The 22,680-nt window shown below is 56.8% G+C and overlaps 1 protein-coding gene across 2 annotated transcripts in view; it reads right to left on the bottom strand.

Annotated features, from left to right (window-relative positions):
- LOC116958305 (nucleolar protein 4-like) overlaps positions 1 to 17,013 on the bottom strand; it is a 372,491-nt gene extending 355,478 nt beyond the window's left edge. For both annotated transcript variants that reach the window (XM_032980855.2, XM_076071964.1), the window contains exon 1: positions 16,593 to 17,013. In XM_032980855.2, the coding sequence (XP_032836746.2) occupies positions 16,593 to 16,907 (315 nt within the window). In that variant the 5' untranslated portion in view covers positions 16,908 to 17,013. The remainder of the gene's footprint in view (positions 1 to 16,592) is intronic.
- Positions 17,014 to 22,680: the final 5,667 nt, after the last annotated feature.

Raw genomic sequence — 22,680 nt, 5'->3', positions numbered from 1 at the left:
TGCACGCGCATGTAGACACGTGCATGTATGCGCGCGTGCGTACACGTGAATGCACGCGTGTGCGTGCGCATGCATTCACGTGTGTGTACATAGTACATACATACGTACAAACATGCATAAACACACTCACGCAGGCTCACGTGCAAATGTACAAAGACAAAGACCCCCCCATAGCCTTAACAGACTCTTAAGGCAGCGAGCACCTATGAAGGCCGGCACAGCACACGAGGGGGTGGGTGGCCAGAACCACGTGCGGCCGGCTTTCTCTCCCCGGTGCTAAAGTTTCACACACCGCGCCAGCTCATAATTTAAAGCTGAGTCGACCTAGGGGAGGCCCAGGGCCGGTTAAGATAATCGTCACTGTTGTTGGCCGCCAGAACTTGGGCCGCCAGCTTCGTAGCAGAGCTCACTAACCGCTACACTACCCATATTCGAGTTTTATGGGGTTAGATCGCGTTAATATAAATGTGTTAAACCCCCCACAGCCAATTAGTAAGGTTTATCACGTAAACATAACATGCCAATCCGTTACTAGTTCAGCACACCGGCGTGTTGGAGAGCAAATCCACAACATTTACAATCTGAGTACGACGTCTCGCCAGTAATTACATTCGGCATCATCAGGCGGCAGCCAGATGTGTAGAGAAATCGTCCTCCAAACCTTACAAATTGGCTGTGTCGGGTGGTGGCGGGTCTAACGACGTATTTATATTTACGCGATCTGATCTAACTCCCAAAAAAAACCCTGTATTATGGATGACATTGGTCGCGAAACCCTACTTCGTGATAAAACGCTACACTACCTAAACCCATACAAACACATGCGCACACAGATGCACACGCATATACATACGTACGTACACGCGCGCGCACACGGCTACAGTCACGTTACGCATACAGGCAAATAAGTCGCGTTCCCAAATCGCCCGGAATGCGCTCCCATCTCGTGAGATCTCGGAAGCTAAGATGCGTAACCTCCGGTGCAGCTGCATACATCGTTCTGCACCCCCTCCACCGTCGCCAGCTCGCACTGACCGGCGTGGGGAAGTATGGCCCTGATATCTCTCACGACTTGCGAGACGTGGGAGGTGGCGCACATACAAAAACCAGTGCGTTGACTAAACGGGCTGTGCGTGTAAATGCTCGATTTTCTCCAGCAGTGTAGAGACCACCTCTGATAACGATGAAAGGCAAATCTAATGCATGGTCCACAAACATGGATATCTTGAAAATGTATATATATATTTTTCAAAAATCCAAATGTGTCCATCTTGAAGCTAAGCAGAGTTGATCCTGGTTAGTTATTGGGTGGGGGGTGTGGAGAGGACCTCCACCGGGGATTGTCAGGCGTTGCAGGCGTGCGGCTGCCAGTTGTGACCAGGAGCACGCGCGGAGGAGGCCCTCTCCATTAGCTGGGGGCCCCCGTGCCTCAAGGAGCCAGGAGGCTCCCGTGAGTGGACTCGACCGCACAGCCCCAGAGAACGCCTCCACCCTCCCTGTAAACTCCCCCCCCCCCCTCCCTTCCTGATCCATTGCGATGTCTGGCCATGAACCGCGACAATCATTTCGCGGCCCGTAGGCAGTAGAGAGTGCGTCTCGACATTCTTCACGATTCACGCAACAATGCTCAATTGCTTCTCGTCACTAAAGTGGCCGCAGCATCGCCACGACGCCTGTGCCAAGCTAGGTGCGCTTTGGGGTCACGTGACATGCCGAAGGCTCGCTGGCAGCAGGTGACGGGACGTGCCCGCTTGTTATTGGTCACATGAACTGAAGTTACTGGCAGATGCTCCCGTCTGCACTCCCACGCTGTTGCCACCTTGCTGCGTTTTATACGCCCGGCAGTCCGCTCGTTGTTGTGAGCTTCGCCCACACACACACGCGCGCGCGCGTCATTTGTAACAAGTGCTCCTTTTCCTCACGTGCATTTTCCTGAACGCTGCACTACCACAAGAGCGCAAGCTACGTACAGTATATCCACATAATCCGATATGATTTCACCCTACATTCAATTTTTTTTTGTTTAAACCTATGAGCAGGTTGAGCAAGGCGACATTGGGTGTTAGGTACCAACATAATTCATTTCTCCCGGAACAGCGTTCCGGACTGTTCCGGGAGAAATGAATCACTGGTCAGAGCGCAAAGGGAGAAGAGCAAAACCAAAAATTGGTCTCGGACAGGGACGAGCAGTCGACAGCACGGACGCCTGAGGGAGGGTCGCGTGGTTTTCGGGAGAGGGGCGGTGAGTTCACGAGCACAGCAGCAGCAGCGGCGGCGGCAGCGGCGGCAGCGGCGAAGGAGATACCTCGCAGCGAGCGAAATTGACCGAGGATGTTTGACCGACGGCGTGACATTTACTAAAATATCGAGGTCTCCCCGTGAAGGAAAGAAAATAAAAAAGAGAGAGAGCGCGAGAACGAGAGAGAGGTGGGGGCGGGGGGCGCGCGGGGGATGCCGATCCTCCCAGCGGACTTCCCCCGCGTCCGGGACGGTGCCGGCCTCGCGTCGTCGCGCACAGCGGCGGGGCCGCAGGCGGTGCGCGCCGTCGTCTATCCGGGCGGCGCGCACCGCGGGCACCGCGAGCCGCAAGCAGCAGGAGGAGGAGGAGGACGGCTGATGAACGCTTCCGTCGTACACTCGCAACGTCGCCCGCACGCACGCGCGCGCGCGCGCCCATCCCCGCTCCGCTCCCTGCAAACAACAACTTTCTCTCTCCGCGCCTAATAAGGCATAATGCTAATCAGGTTCCGAAATCATTATCAGGGCCCCCCTTCTGGGAGGTGTCAAGTCCTAAGACTGGCCCCGCACGCTCGCTCTAATTGCATCGCATTCAGGCGCCCGCCCGGACCCAAAAAAAATTGTATTTTGCGTCTGAGATTGGACTTGTCATCGTCAATATATAAACGCCCCCCCCCCACCCACTCCCCCCCCCCGCCTCTACCCTTTTCTTCTCTCTCTCTCTCTGCTTCTCCGCGCTCAAAGCAAATGCTTTTTAATTTGAATCGCGACTTCACTGCGTGCGTGCGTGCGCGCGCACACACACAGAGATAGAGAGCAATGCGCCCGTCTGCTCACGCGCGCACGCACGGCGTGAGCGCGCCGATACACGAGCGAACGAGTCCGCCGGCACATGAGCCCGGCTCTCCCGTGCCGGCTCCCGGAAGCTAAGCGGAGACTTTGAGCCTGGATTGCTGCTTGGATGGGTGACGCTCGCACACAAGCGGCGTGTGCGTTCGAGGCTGCCACGGCGCCGCGGAGTGGCCAGTAATGCGAGCGAAATATCAATTTGTTGTCGAGTAGCGCTATGGTCCCACGTCTGCGTTCCCCGCGACCACCGACCAGCACTGACCCAACGTGGGATTGTCAAGCAATCCCGTGTCCACACGCGGCGAGTGAGAAGTCATCCTCCAGCAGCGACGTTTACAGAGCGGCTGCACGCGTACGCGCGGACAGAGCGCGCGCTCATCAACATATGGAGACCCCCCCACACCCCACTGGCTCCCATTAATTCCAAACCGCGTTGATGAACAACGTGGGCTGTTCACACCGGGGCTTTGTGAATGACTGCGGAGTGAAACGTGGATTTCGCCATTCTGAGCACGCGCTCCCCGTACGGGTCACACGCGCGAGACTATCGGAGAGGATTCCATTAATCAATCAGTTAAAGTCGTTTATTTATAACATGCGTGCAGGCGAGAGGAGCCAATTGAGACGGGGGGGGAAAAAATATCTCCCTTTTCATGGGAAAGCGGGGATTTGTTAATGTCACGCCTCCTGTCACAGTCCCATGCCAACTCCGCAACTCCATCACCCCCGCCCCGCAGCCCGTGCTGTTGAATCCCTGCTCAAATCCAGAATGAAAACTTCTCTCGTCCACACTGCCGATGAACGGTGCTCGATGCCAGCCGGAAGAGTCCGGAAGCACCGCGGTTCCGTGAATTATTTTAGCGGCCAAGCCAACATCCACCCGCCGTGTTTTGTTCTCACGACGCCGCGGTGGTCTGTAACAATTTTTTTTTAAACTTGCCTACGATAAAGCAGGGTTGTTCTAAAGATGCGTTCCTCGTACTCTCGTGGTAGTGCCTTACGTCGATAGCCCATGCCCCCAAAGCCAGCCGAGCATCATTCCGAAGAATATCGAGCGAGAAAATAAACTCCGCGCGGAGCTGTCTTCAAACAAGCGTCTTCAATCGCATCCTAGCCCAACGTTTCTTACCTACCGCATTGTTTTTAGTGGCCCCGTAGATGCAAGGTAGTCCCCTCGCCCTATCAACACTATACAAATGTATTATAATAATACGACCAATTATGAACTCAGAAGCGAACCCAAAGAGTCTCACGACTATGTTCGCGGGCGGTGTTGGCCAATGCCGTGCAGGGGAGTTTAACTTCGTGCGAGCGGTACCGGAGAACCCGGAGACAACCCCCCCCTCCCCCACCCGGTGTGGGGTGGGGGGGGGGGTCACACTCGCCACTGCCATCCCCTGGCCCGCGCCTCGCCCTGGCCTGGCGGAGCAGCCCGTGACGGTGGTGGCCACCCACCGAAGCACAAGCCGAGCTCAACCCCGCTCGGATACCCGAGCGAGACCCCGCTCGGGTATCCGAGCGAGACCCCGGCGAGATGCGGGCGCCTCAAGCCGGGTCAGCTTGGCTGGAGACCAGCGCAGCCGTGACCCCTGCTACGGGCACATCGACAAAACACAAAGATAATCCCCCCCGGTATAGCCTCAACAGACTGTCGGGGAAAGTGCTGTTGTTAGCGAGCACCTATGAAGGCTGGCAAGGCACACGAGGGGGGTGGGTGGCCAGCACCACGGCCAGCACCCCGGCCGCCTTTGTCTCCCCAGTGGCGATGTTTAGACCTCGCACAAGGTTCTCATTTTAGGCTGAGTCGACCTAGAGGAGGCCAAGAATCGGTTCAGGTAATCGTCACCCAGGTGTTGGGGAGGCCGTGAGCGGTAATCGAGCCCGGGTCGTCAGGTTCGTGGCGCAACGCGCTCACCGCTACACCGCCGCTCCCCTCGATGCACGACAGCAAACCGCAGGCGGAGAGAGCCTCCGCCAAAGTGTTCAGACAGAAGACTTCAGACTCAGCTGGTAAGGGCGACTGAGCTAAGCAGCTCTTTTTACAAGGACGTCCAATTTACAAGTGGAGCCAGAAGCAGCTAACTGCGCTCTTTATCAACTGTGCTCTTTATAAGCTGTGCTCTGAGCGAGGAGCACTTCTGAATGCCGGCACGGCGCACGGGGCGGGTGGCTGGTCGGCACCACGACCCGGCCGCCTTTGTCTCCCTCGTGGCGATTTTCACACACCACAACAGGTCCTCACTTGAGGCTGAGTCGACCGAGGGGAGGCCCAGGGCCGGTATCAGATCATCGTCACTTGGTGTTGCGCTAACCGCTCCACCGCCCTTCCCCGCAAAAACACACAAAGTCAAGACAAAGATCGCCCGTATAGCCTTGGCAGACTGTTTGGGCAAGTGCTGTTAGCGAACACCTATGCAGGCCGGCACGGCACACGAGGGGTTGGGTGGCCAGCACTACGCCCGACCGCCACTGCACACACACATGCGCACACGCACGCACACGCACACACGCACACATGCGCACACAGACACGCACACACACAGACACGCACACATGCGCACACGCACGCACACGCGCACGCACACACACGCGCCCACAGACACGCACACAGACACGCACACAGACACGCGCGCACACACACGCACGCACACACACACAGACACGCACACAGACACGCACACGCACACAGACACGCACACAGACACGCGCGCACACAGACACGCACACGCACACAGACACGCACACAGACACGCACACACACACACGCACGCACACACACAGACACGCACACAGACACGCACACACACGCGCACACAGACACGCACACGCACACAGACACGCACACACAGACACGCACACACACACAGACACGCACACACACACAGACACGCACACACACACACACACGCACACACACACAGACACACAGAAACACACGCGCACACAGACACGCACACACACACAGACACACACACACGCACACACACACACAGACACACACACAGACACACACGCACACGCACACAGACACGCGCGCACACAACCCGCCGTAATTATTAACCAATTAGTCCTCCGGCTAATTCAGCATCACCCACTCTCACGTCGAGCGGGACGGGACGGGGGGTCACTTGGCGAGAGATGCTTCGTGGTAGCCAGGAATCCTCCACCCACCCAGCCCGCCACCCCCAACAGAGGAGACACGACGGGTGGTGGTGGTGGTGCAGGCAGCTGTACTTGGCTTGCAACGTGTCCCCGTGATGCCCGTGTACAGTGCATACACTGCTAGAGCTCCCTCTACCGGGAAGCCTTTTCCGCCGCCAGCAGTGGCGACAGCAAGGCAATTGCGGGGGCTGCGCCTCTGTCTTTTACCGGCGATTGTTCGGCCGAAACGCGGCGACAAAAACCACCGCCCGCTGTTAGCGTCACGCGTTGTACCAACGTTGTGTCGACTTGCCAATTGGTGTTTAGAAGGGGACTGAACCTTCAGCAGGAGCGGGGGGTGGCTTATGACCCCCCCCCTGCCTCCCCTCCCCCTGCTACGGGAAGTCTGAGCCATATCAATGTAACGCGACGTGACTGGACGTCTGTGAGAAAGAGCTTCACAGCCCGTCGGATTCCTCCTGCAGTCTAGACAAATATTATTTTTGATTCTGCGTTCTGCGTGGGAGAGCTGAAATGTGAGATGGGTCGTCTCTGCAATGCTCCCCAAGAGGAGGTGGAGCTGCAGCTTGAGACGGTAACTAGTTCTGGGCCACGGATCACTCGAGATGCCACCCCTCACTGTTGGTTTCTTTGCAACATTTGAATCGCATTGGATACGAATCGTGGACACGTGACAGCGATTTGGTCAACACATTGCTGGGTCAAGAAGGGCTCCCCACACCGCCTGGGTGTCGGGGTTTATTTGACTATACTTCACCGCGCTGGTCACTGCGGGCTGGTGAAGCGTGGAGGGGAGATGGTTCAGGTGTTCACTCGAGACTGACGGTGGGTCGTGGACCCGCGTGCGATCGATCGCGCTCATTTCAGAGTACGGTGAATGGGATGCAATTAAAGAAATATATTTTAAAATGAACCTCGGTTCATAACAACAACAACAAAAAACCTATAAAACATTGTGGCATCGATAGTGGTGATGATGGCATTGCCTTGGTCGCATCTATCAGATGACACAAATCACCGTTGCGGAATTAATGAACGATTATAAAGCAGACTCGTGCCCACTCCGCGCGAGCAAGGCTCCCGCAAACCCGACTCCTGGGACAACCTCGCCGTCCCTGGAGACTCACGCTCACAAACAGCGCGTAAAGCACACTCCTCCTGAGCACCATCACGCCACGATGATGGTGACGATGATGGACATGCCGATGATGATCGTAATGATCATTGTCCCGATGACGTGACGGCAGCGTGACTAATTGGCACGCAGTGGCGTCAGCGGTGGAGCGTGGTCGGGATGAGTCCTGGTCCAAGAAACTAAATTGGGGTCACTCGCAATCCAATTTACGCCCCTCCCTACCCGCCTTCTCTCTTCGTAGTCCCGGCGCCTGGGCTCCTTCGGCCCGCCTGTACACCGCTGGCTAGATGCTCAGCCAGTCTACGGCTCTCTTTGCAAGTCTTTTGGTCACGAGATAAATGTTTGAGTCACAACAGTGACGTGACGTGGTTGGTATACTCACCCCAGCCCTCAATGTCAAATTTCTCGCCCCCCCCCCCCCCGCTAATGGGTGGGAGGGGGCGGAGGAGGTTGGGTATGGGTCGGATTTTCCAGCGACGTCTGCCTGGAGGCATCGCAGTGCGCAGTGTCACGGAGCGAGACAGCTGGCCCGCACCGAGACGCAGAGACTCAACGCGAACGTCGATAACGCCGTGGTCCTAAATAAGTGTGGGGGGGGGGGGAAGAAAAATATAAATTGGCGACCTCTCGGGCGGTGGTCTCTTTGCTCGTAGCCCGTGGCCATTCCCGGAAACGTCGCCTCTCGCGTCCTTCCCTTTTTCAAGGCGACGCTGTTGTTACTGACGGGCGTGTTGGGGTTGTTAGTTAATTTTGTGTTTGTGCACCACCGATAAACTCGGCAGCAGCAGCATCGCCACCAGATCACGTGTTTGATTTTCGCAGAGAAGCACGGCCTCTCATCTCCCGACTCATCTCCTCCCCGTCCGCCCCTGGGTTTTTTTGCGGGACATACGCACGGACCAGCACTGTGTCTGTCCTGTCCTGGGCCTTCCCTAGGTCGACTCAGCCTCAAATAAGTAATATATCTGGCGCGGCATCTAAACATCGAATGCATAACCGCGCTATGGACAGGCCCCGGTGCAGATTGGGAGCGCCGTGTTCTCTATCTGACAGCAGCTGCGTGTGCGGTCTTGCCTGTGTGTCTGTCTAGAGGGAGCGGTGACACAGCGGTTAGCGCGCTACGTTACGAACGAATCCGACCACCGGAGTTGGATTCCCAGAGAGGTCTAACATCGTTGGCACTGTGGTGTCCGAGTCTCATAGCTTATCCTGGGCCGCTTCTAGGCCGAATGGGTTTGAAATGAGTGCGAGGTGCGATGCGTAAACATCAGCAGTGGGGGAGACAAAAACGGCCGCGGTCGACCGTGGAGATGAGGATAACCACTTCCTCGTGCGCCGTTATGGCCTTAATAGGTGCTCGCTAACAACACTTGCCCCCAACAGTTTTTTGCGCGTGTAATGTGTATACCAGGACATGTGTGTAGCGGGTGCCTGTGTGTTTCTGCTTTTAGCAATAATTAATAAGAGTGTATTATCTTGCCGAGCCGGAAAGAAAGAGTCGATATTGCGAATCATTGATTGAATAACACACACACACATCTTAAAAATGGTCACTCACCCGAAACGTAAAAAAATATATATTGTGTATATTTATTTTGAATATAGGCTGAGTTGTGTCTTCTACACGGGCGTGTGATCGTCTATCCCAGTATTCACCTTACCTGTCAATACTGTACACACACCTGACGCGCAACGCACGTGGCCATATATGGTATCGATTCGCTTCGAGAAGTGGACTTCCCCACGCCGTGCAGTGCGCGGAGGCTATTGGACCATACTTCACCACTATTTAAACTAAACTAAAAATATATATATTTACCATGCGAGGCCCGGTGAGCTACAGAGCTCTTTTACAGAAGCGACCTGGCCACAAATGATAGCTCAAACCAAGTGGTTTATCGCGTGGGAATATATAGCAGCAGTCAAATGCTCTGGAGGGAGGAAAAAAAACACAAAGCGAGCATGGGGAGAGAAACATGCACACTTAAAAAAACATACGGGCACCAGGCTCGGGATCGAACCCACGTACCTCCTGTATACCGGGCGAGGTAGTCAACATCTCCCCACGTACCTCCTGTATACCGGGCGAGGTAGTCAACATCTCCCCACGTACCTCCTGTTACCGGGCGAGGTAGTTAACATCTCCCCACGTACCTCCTGTATACCGGGCGAGGTAGTTAACATCTCCCCACGTACCTCCTGTATACCGGGCGAGGTAGTTAGCATCTCCCCACCGCGGCACCCTATGAGTGGGATGGGCGAATCGTCACGCCGCTCATCACCATCATCACCTGCACCCCCCAAATATTTTTGGTTCCCCTCCCCTCTGGCCATCCGCCACCTCTCAGCCGTTCGTAGTCCCCCCCCCCATCTTCCACTTAGCCCGTGGAAGAACCCCCCCCCCCCGTTTCTCGCCTGCTTTACTGCCGCTTGAACTCTCTGGGCCGTGTTTCATGCGTGCTTTGTGCCTTAACACGGCGTGGAAATAGCACATTTCATGGTGGTGACGTTGGTGATGATGGCGATGTTCGTGATGGTGGCGATTGTGGGGGGTGATTGTGGTGATGGCGGTGGTGGTGATGGCGGTGGTTGATGGTGGTTATGGTGGTGATGGCGGTGGTCATCCTGATGCTGATGATGGTGATGGTGACGGCGGTGGTGGTGATAGTGACGGCGGTGGTTGATGGTGGTTATGGTGGCGATGGCGGTGGTAGTGACGGTGGTCATCCTGATGCTGATGGTGGTGATGGTGACGGCGGCGGTGGTGGTGATGTTGGTGGATGTGGTTGATGGTGATGGCGGGGCCGACGGTGGCGATGTGCGGCTCATGTTGGCGTGGAGCTCTGACTGTGAACGCAGCCAACAGGTGACAACCGCCGCGTGTTTTTCTATTAAAATGCATGCGCTGCTGTGCGCATGCGCACTCACATACGAACACACACACACACTCAATCACACGTACATACGAACACACACACGCACGCGCGCGCGCACTCGGGCTACTCGCAAAACCTACACGCCCGCCCACTCGCACGCACGCGCGCGCGCCCACTCACATACGGACAAAGACCCCCCGTGTAGCCTTAACAGACTTTTGGGGCAAGTGCTTTTTAGCGAGTAAGCACCCCTACGAAGGCCGGCACGGCGCACGAGGTGGGAGGCGAACACCACGCCCGGCCGCCTTTGTCTCCCTCGTGGTGATGTTTACGACAGGCGCGCGCCAGCGATGCATGCAACACATGCTCGGTTTTGTTCTGTAAGCCGCGCGGAGCAGGCTATCCTTCCCGCGCTGCTCTTCACGGGGGGGGGGGGGGTGGAGGCGGGGGTGGTGGGGGGGGGGTCCGCGCGACACTTCGAGCACAGCGCTCGAGTCGCGAATCGGTCCCGGGGCGGCTCCTCGCATCGACGGATGGGAGGGCGGGCTGACGGAGGTGGGAGGGAATGGGATGGGATGTTGTGGGGCTCTAGAGGCGGGAGGTGCACGGGGGGGAGGGGTTGGGTTTTGATGTGGGAAGGGGAGGGCGAGGTGGGTGGAGGGGAATGTGGGGGGGGGGGCATGGGGGGAGAGGGGCTCTCTGGCCGGAGCGATGGGCGAGGGAGGAGGAAGGGAGGGGAAGGTGAAGAGGGAGACAGGGAGGGAAGGACGGTGCCTTTTGCTCGTATCCGTCCCGCGCATCACCACGTCGCTTCAGCCCGATCCCCAAGTTCTCGCGATTGCCGAGGAAGGTCCCGGGGATAATCGATTGGTCTGACCGCGCCACCTCTCCCTCCACCCACTAACCGCCCCCCCCTCCACCCACTCACCGCCCCCCTCCACCCACTCACCGCCCCCCCCTCCACCCACTCACCGCCCCCCCCCCTCCACCCACTCACCGCCCCCCCCCCTCCACCCACTCACCGCCCCCCTCCACCCACTCACCGCCCCCCTCCACTCACTCACCCGCCGCCCCCCTCCACCCACTCACCGCCCCCCCCCCTCCACCCACTCACCGCCCCCCTCCACTCACTCACCCGCCGCCCCCCTCCACCCACTCACCGCCCCCCTCCACTCACTCACCCTCCGCCCCCCTCCACCCACTCACCGCCCCCCCCCTCCACCCACTCACCGCCCCCCCCTCCACCCACTCACCGCCCCCCCCTCCACCCACTCACCGCCCCCCCCTCCACCCACTCACCGCCCCCCTTCACCAGCTCGTCCCGGGTTCGATTCCCGCTCACGGCCAACACCAGTGACGATTATCTGAACCGGTCCCGGGACCTCCCCTAGGTCGACTCAGCCTCAAATTAGTACCTGGTGCGGTGTGTAAACATTGCCACCAGGGAGACAAAGGCGGTCGGGCGTGGTGCTGGCCACCCACCCCCTCGTGTGGCGTGCCGGCCTTCATAGGTGCTGCTCACTAACAGCACTTGCCCCTACAGTCTGTTAAGGCTATATAGGGGATCTTTTATCTTTGTAGACGTGTGTGTGTAGACGTGTGTGACTGTGTGTGTAGACGTGTGTGTGTCTGTGTGTGTAGATGTGTGTGTGTGTCTGTGTGTGTGTCGATGTGTGTGTGTGTCTGTGGGTGTACACGTGCGTGTGCGTCTGTGTGTGCGTTTGCTCAAATCACTATTTGCTGTGCGCGCTTTCGGACGGAATTGGCCCTTGCGTGCGCTCGCGTGTCGTGTGCGTGGGTGGAAGCGTGGGTGGTTGTGTGGGTGGAAGCGTGGGTGGTTGTGTAGGTGGAAGCGTGAGTGGGTACATGCGTGGGTGGAAGCGTGGGTGGTTGTGTGGGTGGAAGCGTGGGTGGTTGTGTAGGTGGAAGCGTGGGTGGGTACATGCGTGGGTGGAAGCGTGGGTGGTTGTGTGGGTGGAAGCGTGAGTGGGTACATGCGTGGGTGGAAACGTGGGTGGTTGTGTGGGTGGAAGCGTGGGTGGGTACATGCGTGGGTGGAAACGTGGGTGGTTGTGTGGGTGGAAGCGTGGGTGGGTACATGCGTGGGTGGAAACGTGGGTGGTTGTGTGGGTGGAAGCGTGGGTGGGTACATGCGTGGGTGGAAACGTGGGTGGTTGTGTGGGTGGAAGCGTGGCTGGGCGCTTGGCTGGCTGTGTGCGGGGGTTTGGTGCGTGCCTGCGTATTTGGCTGGGTTCATGCGTCCACGGGATGAGTGGGTGTGTGGTTGGGTGTCAGCACCCCAGCCCGTGCAGGCAGGCAGGCAGGCGGAGTGAGCTTGCAGCTGCAGCAGCAGCAGCGCCCAGCGCTGTAGCCAACAGCGCAGTCGGCGAGCAGAGCCGTTCCCAGTCCCCGCGCCGCACTCACACATTCTCCCTCCCTCCCTCCTCACCCTGACACCCCTCCTCTCCCTCCTCACCATCCCATCTCTAATTACATCGTGTACGTCCTGGCTACGGAGCCACCATAGCGCTTGCACCACCGGCGACATGATGCATCCGAGCTAATTAGTGGTGGGGAGGAGGAGGAGGAAGGGTGGGTGGGTGGGGGGCTGGTGTGTGTGGGGGGGTGATATTTTTTGTTGTCCTGGTGTAAAAGCCGTTTCAAAACAAGGCTGTGCTCCCAGTGGGGTCACAGTCGCCCATGCTCTGATTTTTAAAGAATTATTATTTTTATCTTTTTTTTCTGTAGGCGTTTTTTCTCTCTCTCTCTCCTCTCTCTCTGCACAAATCGTCAAAGGAATACGCGTGGCTCGTTCTCGCTGTGGCGAACAGGTGTGAGGGCAGTGTCTCTCTCTCTCCCCCTCTGTCTCTCACTCTCTCTGGGGAGGCGATACCCACCAGAGGTCGGAGCAAACCTCTCCGCGCTCCCAGTGGCGAAAGCGGAAAACAGGCGATACCCGCCCCAGGGGTGGTGTTAGTGTGGGTTGTGTGTTTGCGTGGGGAGCGGTGGCGCAGTGGTTTGGGCACAGCGCCACGAACCTGGCGGTCCCAGTTCGACTCCCGCTCGGGGCCACCAACACTTGCAAGGGTTATCTGAACTGCTCCTGAGCATCTCCTATGTCGACGCAACCTCATCGAGGACCTGTTGTGGTGTTGTGAACATCGCCACTAGGAAGACAAAGGCGGCCGGGCGTAGTGCTGGCCACCCACCTCTTCGTGTGCCGTTCCGGCCTTCATAGGTGGTCGCTAACAGCACTTGTCTCAAAAAGTCTGTTAAGGCTACACGGGGGGTCTTTGTCTTGTGTGTTGGTACTTGCTGAGCCATTGGCCCAAATTGGCGTATCGGTACCATTCAGGGTGGCAAATGTTAAGTTTTTTTCGTTGAAACAATCTTACGTAGACATCACGAATTTTGTTCATGATACCAATGCACACCGCTGTAGATTTATTTTATTTAACGAGAAAAAAATTGGTAACAAAAAACAAAGGTTACCGTAAGTTTGTTCGATAAGGCGATCTATAATTGTGCTAATACAACAAGGGGGGGGGGGGCTAATGCGACACGAAACGTCTGCAGAATGTGAGAATGAATGAGGATGCGCGGCTATCCAACAGCAAGGACGCAGCGCTCTGCTCCGCTCGTGGCGGGCACCGCCCATGCCTGGATGGTCGCTGGCAAAATTCGCCACCCCAAGCGGTGCCGACCCACCGACCGTGGCTCATGGGGCTCTGAATTTGTGCGCAGAGGGAACGTCCTTCATTCGCGCATCAATACAAATTAAAAACGGAGAGGGAGATTTCCAACGCGTGCGGTTAACTACCCACCCTACCCCCCCACACTTAAACACCCACATGATAATATATTATTTATATATTTACATCCGTCATCTTTAAATAGACCCGTGAAGGCGTCGGTAAAGTAGGTGTTATGAGCGGAGCCGTGGTCTGGTGTGGACGGTGGGAGCCTGTGCGTGCGTGCGCGCGTGTACTGTGAGTGGGGAGCTGTAGCGCTGTGGTTAGTGCACTGCGTTACGATCCCGGCGACCCGCGCACAACCCTACACAGTGGCGAATAATTGAAACGGTCCTGGGCCTCCCCCTCGGTCGGCTCAGCCTTTAATGAGCACCTGATGCGGTATGTGAAATAAAATCACCGGGGGAGACAAAGGCGGCCGGGCGTGGGGCTGACCACCCACCCGCTCGTGTTGCCGCGCCGGCCTTCATAGTTAACAACAGTTGGCCCAACAGCCTGTGTAGGCTACACGAGGTGGTCTTTGTTTTCACTTAAAATCTGCGCTGCATAAGTGATGCGCTGTGTAAGAGCACACGATGCACTTTACCCTGACCCCATGGCTTGATGTGACCGTCGCGGGATGGATGGCCGTTGGCTCGCTGGACGGGTGGATGGGAGGGTGAGTTGGGTGGTAGGGTGGATTTGGAGGGTGAGTTTGGTGGTAGGGTGGATTTGGAGGGTGAGTTTGCCTGTGGGGTTGATGGGACGGTGAGTTGCGTACTGGACCCACTGTGATGATGATGGGGCCCATGTCCCTCGGCTGTCCGCGTTATTTTGTGATGCTGCTGCGTTGGCAGTGGTGCGCAAATAAGAAACAAATGGACACATTCGTCATTAACACCTTGGACTTACAAATAAAATATAGAACGCGCGACGTTTCGGGCAAGGGCCCTCCTTTATAGCACACGTTATTTTGCGTCCTAAAATGAACGTGATTTCGTTTTTTTTTGTACCTTTCAAGGCAATGCGTCGAGTGTAGTGGTCTATGCAGCGCATGTAAACACGTATGTTGACACGCGTGTTGTGTGTCTGCGTGGCAGGCCGTCATGACACCTGTGCGTGTATTTATTTATTTATTTATTCGGCCCTATTCGCCGTCATCCCTCTCGGGCGTATGCGAGCGGTGCGCAGGAGCGCGCTGGGTGCCGGTGTGGCTAGCGTGGGAGTGCGTGTGTGAGTGTGTGAGTGTGTGTGAGCGTGTGTGTGTGTGAGCGTGTGAGCGTGTGTGTGTGTGTGGGGGGGAGCGATAGTGTAGCGGTTAGCGCGCTGTGCTACGAACGCGGCCACCCGAGTTCGATTCTCGATTATCTGAACTGCTGCTGGGGCCTGACCTAGATCGACTCAGCCTCAAATGAATACCTTGCGTGGTGTGATGTGTGAACATCGCAACTAGGGAGACAAAGGCGGTCGGGCGTGGTGCTGACCTCCCACCCCCTCTTGTACTGTGCCGGTCATCAGAGGTGCTCGCTAACAGCACGTGTGTATGTGTGCGTGTGAGAGCGCGCGTGTGTGTGTGTGAGTGTCAGTCCGTGTGTGTGTGTCAGTCCGTGTGTGTGTGTGAGTGCCAGCCTGTGTGTGTGTGTGTGTCAGTCCGTGTGTGTGTGTGAGTGTCAGTCCGTGTGTATGTGTGTGTCAGTCCGTGTGTGTGTCAGTCCGTGTGTGTCAGTCCGTGTGTGTGTGTGAGTGTCAGTGCGTGTGTATGTGTGTGTCAGTCCGTGTGTGTGGCGTGCATTTGGTTCACCTGGGATGGGTATCTCTGACACACGCTCCCACAGAAACTCACACACGCACATGTACACACACAAACGCACATGTACACACACACGCTCCCACAGAAACTCACACACGCACATGTACACACACACACGCACATGTACACACACGCGCGATGTGCTTCTGTGCACATTCGGGCAGTTGGCCGGTGATATGCAGTATGCATATATACTGTCGTGAAACTATAGACTGTATTTGAGGCCCTTACGCTGAAGCAGGCGGTGCAGTCGCGACCAGGGTTAGACATTGATGAAAGCACGGACAACGCGCGCGCACACAAAGACAAAGATCCCCCGTGTAGCCTTAACGGACGTGTGGGGCAAGTGCTGCTAGCGAACATCTATGAAGGCCGAGACGGCACCCAAGTCGGTGGGTGGTCAGCACCAGGCACGCGCAGACACTCACACACTTATCGACACACACACACTTATCGATACGCACACACACATACACTTATAGACACGCGCACATGCGCGCAGCGCTACCCCAAATAACATCGCAACCATAGCAGCAGCAGCACAGGTAGGTGGTGTTCAGCACGGGAGACGCGAGAAGACGGCGTCACGCACACCGACATCGTCACAGTGAGACACGGGGCAGCGAGACACGAATAAGGCACAGCGAGACACGGGACGTGCAGACACGAACACGCAACTGCAAGACTCGGGACGTTGAGACACGGGTCAGCGCGGGACCCCCAGCGCTGACCCCCCACCCCACACTGACCCCCCCCCCCACCCGGCACTGACCCCCCCACCCGGCACTGACCATCGTCTTCACGGGCACGTGGAGCCGAGGCGCCGAGACGTCGGCTTCTCCGCCGAGCTGGAAGCCCTTGGACCGAACCCAGAACTTAAATTTGGCGTTGTCTCCGGACGCCGCCTCGCCTCCGCTCAGTAGCTGCACGATGCGTTGGTACTTCTTGCGCGTGACCGTCTTTGTCTTCCCGGCGTCGCCGTACGTGCGCAGGCACCATTCCTGGAAGGAGCGGAAAGTGCCGCTTCGGCGCCGCCAACGCGGCCCGCTCGGCGCCACCGCCACCGCCTTGGCGTCACCCAGGGATGAGGAGCGGTGTTCGGACATGTCCCTCCCTCTCCTCCCTCCCTCCGTCTCTCCCACCACACTCTCTCCCGCTCCTCGCTCGCTCACCGCTCGCCCTCCGCGTTGCACCTGCCCGAGCGCGAGCCTCCTCCCGTCCGTCTTTCTCTCCCTCCCTTCCTTGTGCTGAGCCCCCCCCCCCCCTCTGCGCTCCCCTCGCTTACTCCACGCCTCTCCCTCCCGCCCGCCCTCTCTGGGTGCTCACGGAGCCGGCAGCAGCAGCAGCAGCAGCGACGATGGTGATGATGATGACGATGCTGCTGCTGCTATTAAATTTTCTACAAATGCTCGTAGGAGTGTTAATTGCCTCTGGGTCAAGCACGGACCCTCTACCTCCTCCTGCTTTCTCTCGGCCCACCCCCAAAAATATTTATCAAATGAATAACGGTCGCCAAATGTTTGAATCGAAGGCGAGAGAGGGGACACGCTGGAGAGTGGCGCGTGGCGCTGATGAGAGAACGAGCGAGAGAGGAGGGAGTCGCGGGCTGGCTGGGTTGGTGCGCCGCGCAGGACATCCCCGTTGCGGCGGGACCCGGGTAGGAGGATGTGGAAGGCGGAGGAGGTGTATGTATGGCTGGGCTGGGGGAGGGGCCATGGGCTTCCCTCTCCCATCCTCCTCCCCCCACATACAACCCTACACCCCCCCCCCCATTCCTACCACCCCCCCCCCCCCCCTCGAGTACGCGCCACCCATCCACAGACCGCTGCTCCGTTTCGCCTCCCACGATCTCCCCCCCCACCTCTCTCCACCTCCCCACCCCATCCCGGCCTCTCCCCTAATTCCACCCACGAACACCGCCACGGCCCCCCCACCGCACCGAGCTCCGTCCTCTTGCAGCGCTCGATTGGAGGACGGAGCCAAAGTTTCTGTGGTTACGGCCAATCAGCCGCGCCTGTCCCGGCTGTCCCATTTAGGAATGCTCGCCGCTCGCCGCTCGCCGCCGCCGCCACAGCCGCCACTGCGCCTGCATTGCCGAGTCACTGCGCGCTCGATACGACCGCGGGTGCAGCGGCGGCAGCGAGCATCAGCGCCTTGGGAGCGCGCCGTAACCCGGCGAGTGTCCGCCGTGCACACGCGCGCGTGCGCGTTGTTTTTGGAGCGGTGGCGCAAGCGGTTAGCGCGTTTTGCGCTACGAATACCCGGATGACCCGAGTTCGATTCCGGCTCACGACCAACAAGAGCGGCGAATGTCTGAGCTGGTGCTGTGTTTCCTCGCTAGGTTGACTCGTCCCAAAAATGAGTACCTGGTGCGGTCTGTAAACATCGCCACTGGCGGTCCTGGCTACCCACGCCCTGGCGTGCCGTTACGGCCTTCATAGGTGCTCGCTAACAGCACTTGCCCCGACAGTCTGTTAAGGCTATACGGGGGGAGGGGGGGCCTTTGTCTTCGTTTGGAGCGGTGGCTCAGCGGTTAGCGCACTGCGCTGCGAACCCCACCGTGCGAGTTTGATTGCCGCGCGTGTGGCCAACATCGGTGGCGAATATCTTAAACGGTTCCGGGGCCTCTTCTAGGTCGACTCAGCCTTAAATGACCCCTTTTGTGTGGTGTGTGTGTGTGTATACATCACTACTGGGGAGACAAAGGCGACCGGGCGTGGCGTTGGCGCTCTGACGGCACGTGCCCCTGTAGAGTGTAGCGGCGAGACGCGAGCGGTGGGACGGTATTGTGCACCAGTGTCCGATAGCGTGACCCGGCAGGTGTCCTTGTGTGTGCTTATTCAGTCCAGGCAGGGATACATACAGTATCTAATATATACTGCACGCGTGATATGCTCTGGTGCCGCATGTGCCGCTGTGTGGGCACACGTGCGCACTCTCGTGGTGTCCCGTTGCTGATGAAATTTTTTTTGCGAAGCGAGGAGGGCAATTAGCCCCGCGCCTTTCTAAAAGCAGCGTTCGTGCAACGTCACGCAATCTCACAGAATCACGCACATGCACAACCACGCAGTCACACATGCACAATCACACACATACACAATCACGCACATGCACAACCACGCATAATCACACATGCACAACCACGCATAATCACACATGCACAATCACACGCGTGCATATTCACACACATGCCCAATCAGACGTGCACAATCACACAAAATAACACATGCACAATCACACATACACAACCACACGCATGCACAATCACACACACATAATCACACATAATCACACATGCACAATCACACATACACAATCATACACATGCACAACCACGTATGCACAATCACACATGCACAATCACACATGCACAATTACACTTGCACAATCACATACATGCACAACCACGCATAATCACACATGCACAATCACACATATGCACAATCACACATACATACATAATCACACAATCCAACATGCACAATCACACATGCACAACCACGCATGCACAATCAGACATGCACAATCACACATACACAATCGCACACATACAGGCACATGCACAATCACAAAGATCCCCCTATAGCCTTAACAGACTGTCGGGGCAAGTGCTGTTCGCGAGCACCTTTGAAGGCCGGAACGGTACACGAGGGGGTGGGTGACCAGCAACACGCCCGGCCGTCTTTGTCTTCCCAGTAGCGATGTTCATACACCGCCCCAGGTACTCTTTTGAGTCTGAATTGACCTAGCGGGGGCCCTGCACCGCTTTAAATAATCATCACTGATGTTGGCCGTGAGCGCGAATTCAACTCGTAGCGCAGCGCCCTATACCACCACACTACCGCTTCCCCCACTCGTACACACACACGTGTACACACACGCACGTGTGCACACACGCACGTGTGCACACTCACACATGCCCACAATCTACGTACAGTGCAATACGCACGCACGCACGCACGGGGTAACACCGCCGCACGTCAGTGTGGCTACGATTATTTTTCGCTTTGCACGGGGATCGGCCGAGAGCGGGTACCGGGAGCGGCACCCTTCCAAAATAAAAGCCCGGCGCCCCCTCCCCCCCCCCCCCCAGACCTCCTCCTCCAACACCCCCACCGCCCCCATGCACGGCCCGTTGTCACCACTCCGAAGTCTGGGAACGAGAGCGCTAATTTAAAGCGACGCGTGACCAAGGCAGCGGCGCGTCGGCTGTCGGGCTGCGGGAGAGGAAACACAAAAAAGAGAAAATCACACGAACATCGCGAGGAAGGAACCGGTAGGAAAAAAAAATTGTTATTTTAATTGAAAAAAAAAAGAATTGCTGTGATTTTCACAAGACGCATCTGCGTGCACGCGCGGCTTTTGCAAAAGCGAGGGCTTCTATTTTGTAATGTCAGGGGCCAGCTCTGTTCCGTGGTGCGAGGCTCGCTCGCTCTCTCTCTCTCTGTGAGCAGCAGCAGAAGCAGCAGCAGCAGGAGACGGAGATCGCGAATGAGCGCTGCGACGTCCTCGCGGGGAATCCAACGAACTCGTCTGCCCTGTTTGTATATAAAAAGAAAAGATACAGGCGCAGCCTTGCAATTATCTGCTCACGTCATTGCTGTCGGAAGGACCCTCCGCTCGAGTGAGTTTTCGAGCGCCAGTGCCACAGCTTTTGAAATGACATGAAAAGGAGAGAAACCACCACCATTCGCAAGCCAGGACAGACGAACTCCCCTCCGTGCCGTTCAGTAGCCGATCCAATCTCCCACTTCCCTCGTGGTGCACGACGGCATACAGCCGTCAGCCTGCAACCCCGACTCTCTCAACGCCCCCGGTCGCAGTTTGGGCAAACGGTGGAATGAAGGTTGAGAAGCACTGCTCTTGCCTAGTCCTGTTTCACAGTGGCCAGGCGTCTTGGAAGAGGTTGGAGTGCCCACACTTTACCCCACACCGTAGAGGCAACCACGTGCGTAGCCGCCACCGCCCTGTTGTGACCTGCAGTGTGGTGAGCCGGTGAGTGACTGGCTGAGTCAACCTGGCGGAGGCCCAGGACCGATTCAGATACTCGTCACTGGCGTTGGTGGCCGTGAGTGGGAATCGAACTCGGATGGCCGGGTTTGTAGCGCAGCGCGCTAACCACTGCGCCACCGCTCTCCACGCATGCACACGAGGTGGAGTAATCACGCAGTGGTTATCGCACTGTCCTGCGATCCCAGCCACCTGAGTTCGATTCCCAGCCACGGCTAATATCAGCGGTGAATGATACCATGCTACTGCTGGGCTTCCCGTGGGCCTCCGCTAGATCGACTCAGCCTTTAATGTGGTACCCGGTGCGGTTTGTGACAAACACGTTAGCACCGGAGAAGCAAATCGGCTGCGAGAGGTTATAGCCCGACAACCCAAGACGACTCGCGCGCAGAAGTCGCCTTTTGCGGAGCATTCGCTAATAGGACTTGCCCCCCCCCCCCCAGCAAATCTGCACGCCTATACGGGGGATCTTTGTCTTTGGTGCTCTGTGTGTGTGTGTGCTAAAGGAAGAGAAGATCAGCGGTCGCCCCGATAGCGCTGCGTGCGGCGTGCGAGATAAAGACGGCGCTAAATCGGGGCTCTCTGCCTCTCGTGAGATCGCTCCGAGCCTTGCCCCACGGACCCCCCTGCACGCCTCTCCAGCGCCCCGGCGTTGACATCGTCCGCTCCTGGCTCTCCCCCCTCCCCACCCCCCATCACCACCTCTAGCCAATTATTTCGATTATTTTGCTGCTCTACGTTTCCACGTGATAATAAGCTAATACATCAGTGGGCTTTACCTGGGAAAATGACACAAAATATAGTTTTGTTTTATCTGTGTACGTTTTTAAGTGATGTGTTTACCTTCCCAATACTTTGCACTCCCCATCGCGGTTTTTTTTAATATTGTTTATTGTTGTAAAGTTTTGACCCGCCCCTACTGGACATCTGTAAAAAAATAGCTTCATAGCTAATCGGATTCCTCCGGTATAAATACATATTCTGATTCAATGAAAACAATTCCCTGCCACCGAATCACACCGAATGCTCCCGATCTCGCCGAATGTGGGAGGCTAAATATGGTTGAGCCTACGTGCGAGCGAGTAAGCCACGATAATAGCATCATACAGAAATTGATTCTCTTAAATGTATCTGCGCGGGATATTTGAATGTGGAAATGGTCAAAAAAATCTCAAATGCAGTACCCTGCTCAAAAGGAGGTCTTGAGACCCTGCGAGACTTCGTGGTGATAAATCGTTACGCGCGATTCAAGGTCGCTCACAACAGTCACGAATTCATCCTTAATAGAGGGTTTTTGGGGGGGTTAGATCGCGTAAATATATAAATGTGTCGTTAAAACCCGCCACCACCCGACACAGCCATCTAGTAAGGGTTGTCACGTAAACAGAACGTGGCCAATTCGTCACTGGTACAGCACACCGGTGTGTTGGAGAGCCAAGCCACAACATTTACAATCCGAGTACGACGTTTCGCCAGTAATTACAACTAGCTTCATCAGGCGACAGCCAGATTTGTACAGAAGTCCACCTGTTTCGCTCCTTATATAGAGGCGTAGATGTGGTGACCACGCTTCTGCGCTCTTGCGCAAGGTGGGAGGGGGGCTAATAAACTGCGTGTGGTATTACCTTTGAATCTCTGCATCTTTTGGAGTTTCTCCAATGTTCTGGTTTGAAGAAAAGTCTCCTCCCCATAGAGGTTAGTCAGTTTAACACGTCAACTCACGAGTGCGCTCCACTGTTGTTGTTGTTGTTGATGTTGTTGGCGAACCCTCCTCATTCACCCACTGCTGTGGCACAGAGACACCGCATCGCGCCCGCTGGAATTGCGTGCCAGGGTGTCACGCCGCGCTTTTCCACTCGCCCGCTCCAG

The sequence above is a fragment of the Petromyzon marinus genome, chromosome 3, assembly GCF_048934315.1.
Source record: "Petromyzon marinus isolate PM22_M1 ecotype Great Lakes invasive population chromosome 3, UKy_Petmar_22M1.pri1.0, whole genome shotgun sequence".
Classification (NCBI taxonomy): domain Eukaryota; kingdom Metazoa; phylum Chordata; class Hyperoartia; order Petromyzontiformes; family Petromyzontidae; genus Petromyzon; species Petromyzon marinus.
The sequence above is the reverse complement of the archived record's forward strand: the minus strand, read 5'-3'. Positions and strand labels throughout refer to the sequence as shown.